General features: G+C 48.6%; 1 protein-coding gene across 1 annotated transcript; it reads left to right on the forward strand.

Annotated features, from left to right (window-relative positions):
• The first annotated feature begins 3575 nt into the window (after positions 1–3575).
• LOC119287138 (non-specific phospholipase C4-like) lies at positions 3576–5576 on the forward strand. The gene is made up of 2 exons (XM_037566658.1): positions 3576–4932; positions 5011–5576. Exons 1-2 carry the CDS (start codon positions 3732–3734, stop codon positions 5349–5351), a joined length of 1542 nt encoding a protein of 513 aa, XP_037422555.1. The 5' UTR covers positions 3576–3731; the 3' UTR covers positions 5352–5576.
• Positions 5577–6247: the final 671 nt, after the last annotated feature.

Genomic DNA, 6247 nt, shown 5'->3' on the forward strand with positions numbered 1-6247 from the left:
GGTATTCCGTGGTGGTATGACGTGTGATGCGAAGTGACTGCACGTGTGGGTGTGGTGGCCAGGGATTCTTCTGAGAATGTCACTATATCTTGGGGTTTCATTGGGTGCTGTAAAAGCGTGGAGTAAGCAGAGCTATGGGCATGCATTGCCGGTCTTTATATAGGTATTACTCTCCACAGTCCTATAAGTTTAGAGACTGACTGTGCGTTTGCTGTTGCGTCCCTTGCAAATGATCTTTTTGATAGGTCAACTTTGCTCGATTTGAAGAAAGAAACAATGAGTATCTCTAAGCTGATTAATAGTAGTTTACAAATTAATAAGACTAGCCGCACGGCCAATGGGGTAGCACATTTAATTGCAAAGTCTTGCTTTGCTTGACAATAGATCGGATGGTCTTCTTGTTAATGATGTACCGACCTGTATGATGAATTCTGTAATGAATAGATTGTGACGTCTCTTTTGATTAATTAATTTAAGAGGTGGTCTTCAAAAAAAAAATATTCGGTGATATAATGACATTAGCCGATAATTTTGATATACGTGTGCCAACAAAAACTACAAGACTGATCGATTATAACTATACTCTGCAGTCTGCAGATCCCGGACGCATAAGCAAGGGCAAAGCATTTTCGCACGTGGCTCATCTCATGAGTCGACCGGAGATACGATCAGGCAGGAAATAGGAAGGATCTAGCTAGCTAGCTAGACAGCAGTTTAGTTGGTTGGTGTCGTTGGATATGTGCTGTTGCTGCTCTACTCAGGCATCTACGATCGTGTATCTCTCTTTGGCAAGTAAGGATCACTGTGAAGCAAAGCCAAGGAAAATTTAATAGGGAGTGACGATGTACACCGCAGCGTGCGGTTTTTATTTGCACGATCGCTAGCTATCCGCGTGCATAATCATCGGGTAGCTAATCAGGCATGCATGCTATCGTTTGTAGGTGTCTCTGTAACTGTGGCCGTATGCATCACTCAGATGCAGAGGCCGGGGTCATCCTCCTTTTCTAAAAAAAGTGTCTCTATAACTACGTCGAACTTCTTATTCGATTTTTATTCAAGAACAACGAATTCATTAAAAAGGCCGTCAATCACGACCAAAAATTAAAATTATTTTGAGCGCGACAGACACAAGATTAACATTTACTACTTCATCCGTCTTATATGTAAGACATTTTTTAACACTACCGCACAATTGAGACGAGATAGTTCGCAAACATAACCGTGAAAAAGCGCACCAGATCAAACATAAATTTGATTGGTATATGTTCCTTGCGGTGAAGCTAGTCCGTTCAAATCTAAATCTTAAACATGGCATAGGCGTTCGCATATTTTCTGTATTTGTTGGGCTTGCTGTAGTTTTTTTTTTTCATGGTGGTATGACGTGCGAAGTGACTGGGCGGCTTCATCAATTTCCATATTGTGACGGCTTATAGTCTCATCAATCAAATTAAGAATTGAGCTATAACTTGTTAATTTTTTCTGCCAATATATGCACCGGGGCAAGCTGGCGCGCAATGAGCATCGATCTCTGACCTGTTTAAGTGTTCAACACGGTTTTTCTGGGGCGGCAAGCATGCATGCATGTCACGAATTTGCGTGACGCAAAAGCTAATTAACATTATTTCAAATACTTTCAGAAAAGTCAAAATGTGCATCTATGTACTTAAGGACGTGTTTGGTTGCTCGCATTAAGAAGGCCACCAGTCACAACTGAGACGAGGTAATTGGCAAACATGACGGTGAAAGGTGCATCGTATCAAACATAACTTTGATGGGTATGTTCCCTGCGGTCAAGCTAGTCCGTCCAAATCTAAATCTTAGACTTGGCATATTTTCTATATTTATTTTAGGCTTTCTGTCAGGTTTTCCCCCGTGGTGATATGACATGCGAAGTGACTAGACGACTTCATCAATTTCTATATTGTGATGGCTTAGAGCATCTTTAATAGAAGATGTAGATGCAAAAATAACTAAATCATACATCTCTAAGGCCTCAAAACGATGATCCAATAGATAATGTAGATACAAAAAAAAATTACAGCACCTCCTTCAAGTGATGTAAAATACAACACTTGGAGATGTAAATTCCAAGTGATTTAAAAGTCGACTCGCGTGCCAATCGCCCAACCAGTCTTCATTTCGTTTTCACCCAAAACCCGCCCGCCTCCGCCTCCGGCGATTTTTGCCCGCAAAAGCCGCCCGCAAGTCCATCTCCGACCCTGCCGCCAATCCCCGCTGCCGATTTGATTTCGCCCCGCCGACGACCGCACGGCCGATTCAGAGATTCGCCCGAGCTCCGGCTACCATACTGGCCGCACCCACTATCAACCGCTTTCTGGTAGCCGCTGCCCGCCGCCGGAGCTAAAAGGGTGGCCGCACGATGCTCGGTCGCCCGCGGAGCGGACGTCGGTATCTTGGTTTTTGCCATCGCCAGCGCGTTGCCACGAGCGGTATTCTCCGGCAGCAACGCGACCGTCCATGGGTCGTCTACAGCCGCCGCCCACCCCATACGGGCTTCGTGCCGGCCATCAACTCTCCGACCCGCCGGCGGTCTGTTTCTTCCACATCGCACGCAATGTGTTCGAGCAAATTCTCCCAAGGTAAAAAAAAATCGTGCAAACTACGAGTTTTTTTAACGGGAGTGAAGATATAGTTCGACGGTGATTTTCGTATTGCAGATGAGCTCGTGCGACTCCTTTTTCGTGCATGATCCTCGTTTGATGAGGAATTTAATTTGACCGTAGAAGAGGACATTGCTATGCTATTGTACAACGGCTGTCGCGCGGCCATTAGCTGTTTTGACATCATCTGTTGGAGTTAGAGTTTTACATCATCAAATATACATCATTTGTTGGAGTTAAGAATTTTTTAAAGACATAAAAAAACATATTTTAGTGATGCAAATTATGCAAGACCCACTTTTCTATCTCTAAATTTGCATCATCTAGTGGAGATGCTCTTAGTCTCGTCAATCAAATTAAGAGTTGAGCTACAACTTGTTAGTTTTCTCTGAATATATGCACTGGGGCAGGCTGGCGCGCAATGAGCATCGATCTCTAACCTGTTTTAAGTGTTCAACACGGTTTTTCTGGGACGGCAAGCATGCATGCATGTGACGAATTTGCGTGACGCAGAAGCTAATTAATATTATTTCAAATACTTTTTGAAAAGTCAAAATGTCCTAGCATCTACTCCCTCCGTTTCAAATTAGATTTTAGTTTAAATTTGAACTAAAACCACGATGAGTAATTTGGAACGGAGGGAGTACGTACTTAACTAAATTTTCAGCACGACGTGCTTTGCGTGCATTCATATACATAAATTATGTGCGTGTATGTGGATATTTGCGGTTGTACAGTGTTAAAAAATAGGCAGTTGCAGCTTAAATAAATTCTTAATTAGGTAGCACAGCGCTGTCGAACACTTTGCCGCCAAGCCTCAACTATATTTTTCCCTTCGACGCCATGCGTTGAGGTGTCAGGCAAGCCTTGTCCCCCTTTCATTTTCAGTTCATTTCTTTCTTGTTGATTGATGGGTTTCTCTGCCAAGGAATATCCCACTGGTACAAAATTGAGCCTCTTTTTGGAACTCTTCCATCCCCACACTCAACTACACTCTTGGGTACTCTATATGTTCGATCTTATTTATAGTGTTCGTCCCAAATCTCTCCATCTCGCAGCTAGCTCGTAGATATCAATAGCAAGCAGCTAGCAACTAGCATAGTAGAAACAATGGCGGGCAAGATCAAGACGGTGGTGGTGGTGGTGCAGGAGAACCGCTCCTTCGACCACATGCTGGGCTGGATGAAGTCCCTCAACCCGGATATCGACGGCGTCACCGGCGCCGAGACCAACCGCGTCGTCGTCGCCGACCCGAGCTCCAAAGCCGTCCCCTTCCGCGACGGCTCCCAGTACGTGGACCCGGACCCCGGCCACTCCATCCAGGCCATCTACGAGCAGGTCTACGGCACGCCCTTCGTCGACGCCCAGGCCACGCCCATCACCCCACCGGGCATCCCCGCGCCACCCATGAGTGGCTTCGCCCAGCAGGCCGAGAAGGAGAAGCCGGGCATGGCGGAGACGGTCATGAGCGGGTTCAGGCCGGACGCCGTGCCCGTGTACCGCGAGCTCGCGCAGGAGTTCGCCGTGTGCGACCGCTGGTTCGCGTCCAACCCGGCGTCCACGCAGCCCAACCGGTTGTTCGTGCACTCGGCCACGTCTCACGGCCTCGTCAGCAACAACACGAAGGCGCTCGTCGCCGGCCTGCCGCAGACCACCATCTTCGACTCCCTCCATGACGCGGGCCATTCCTTCGGGGTCTATTACCAGTACCCGCCGTCCGTGCTCTTCTACCGGAACCTCCGCCAGCTTAAGTACATCGGCAACTTCCACCCGTTCGACCTCGAGTTCCGGCGCCACTGCCGGGAGGGGAAGCTGCCCAACTACGTGGTCGTCGAGCAGCGCTACTTCGACCTTAAGATCCTCCCCGGCAACGACGACCATCCGTCGCACGACGTCTCCGAGGGCCAGAGGTTCGTCAAGGAGGTCTACGAGGCGCTGCGCTCGGGGCCGCAGTGGGAGGAGACGCTTCTCGTCATCACCTACGACGAGCACGGTGGGTTCTACGACCACGTGCCCACCCCCGTGGGCGTCCCCAGCCCCGACGGCATCATTAGCGACGCTCCCTTCTTCTTCAACTTCGACCGCCTCGGCGTCCGCGTCCCGGCCTTCTTCATCTCCCCCTGGATCGAGCCTGGGACGGTGGTGCACAGGCCGTCAGGGCCGCACCCGACGTCCGAGTTCGAGCACTCGTCCATCCCGGCCACCGTGAAGAAGATCTTCAACCTCGGGAGCTTCCTGACCAAGCGCGATGCATGGGCCGGCACGTTCGACGTGGTCCTTACGCGTGACACCCCGCGCACCGACTGCCCTGGTCTGTACCTCGCATCTTAGTAGTGCAGCAGATGATGCATGTGTTGATTGTATGTTATGTGACTCGCATGCATTGTAGCCACGCTGCCTGAGCCGGCGAAGATGCGGCCAACGGAGGCGGCGGAGCACGCGACGATCTCGGACTTCCAGGCGGAGCTGGTGCAGCTAGGCGCGGCGCTCAACGGCGACCACGCCAAGGACACGTACCCGCACAAGCTGGTGGAGGGCATGACGGTGGCGGATGCCGCAAGGTACTGCAACGGCGCCTTCAAGGCCTTCCAGGACGAGTGCGAGCGGTGCAAGAAGTGCGGCAAGGACGGGTCTCACATCCCCACCATGCCGCCGTTGCCGCCGTCGAAGAAGAGGAGTGGCTTCGCTTCCAAGATGCTGGCTTGCTTTGCGTGTGGCCATTCTTCGTAGGATTCGTTGGTTGGATTGTTTGTTGGGAAAATAGTTGGACTGGTTGGTTGCTTCACGATAGCTAAGATTTGGTCATGCTCATGCATGTCCCAAAAAGGATACATGCGTTGGGGTGTTGATAATGATTGAACGTGTGAATTTTACAGCATTGTGTAGACTGGTTGTGCAGATTTTACAGCATGTATAGTAAGCATTGTGCAGATTGATTGTCGATAATGAGACGCATATGTGTGAGTAACTCCCGAGGTGTACTCATGTTCTGAAGATTAACTGGGACTGTCTTTTCTAGAGGCCATGCAACTCTGGGTGAAAGGAAAACAAATAGAGCAGCTAGCCTCGAATTCACTAGAAAACTTCAGATACCACAAACAAAGCAGGCATATGCTTTCCGGTTCAGCTTGAGCGGGCGGAATCTCAGCCAGGTGGCTGGCATTGCCGTGGCCCGTGCACCATAGCTGATGTTGACAAGTTGTGCCCGACTCCAGTGATGGAGAGACGATGACGGCGACGCGTCTTCGCCTCGCGTCAGTGCTTGTAGTCGCCGCTAGGTGGGCTACGGATCTGGATATAATTTTTATTTCTGATGTTCGTTGTACTATCATGATTAAAGATGAATAGATCAAAGTTTTTTCGAAAAAAATGACAACTTTTGGCGGTCATATTCTCCTTCTTCGAAAAAATCTTATTCTTCGCGCCATGCGAAGAATAGTGGCCAATCAATACAAATTGCACAGTGCAATGCTACATCGCAAAGTTTTTTTCTTCTCTCATTTTTCCAACGGCTTTTGTGGATTTTCTGGTTTAAATTTCTTTTCATTTTTCAAGATTTAAAGCCATTTTTATCATTTTTATTTTCTCACTTTCTTCTTTGGGGTTTGTTTTCTGGTTTTTATTGC

Source organism: Triticum dicoccoides, chromosome 4A (assembly GCF_002162155.2).
Source record: "Triticum dicoccoides isolate Atlit2015 ecotype Zavitan chromosome 4A, WEW_v2.0, whole genome shotgun sequence".
In the NCBI taxonomy this organism is placed as follows: Eukaryota; Viridiplantae; Streptophyta; class Magnoliopsida; order Poales; family Poaceae; genus Triticum; species Triticum dicoccoides.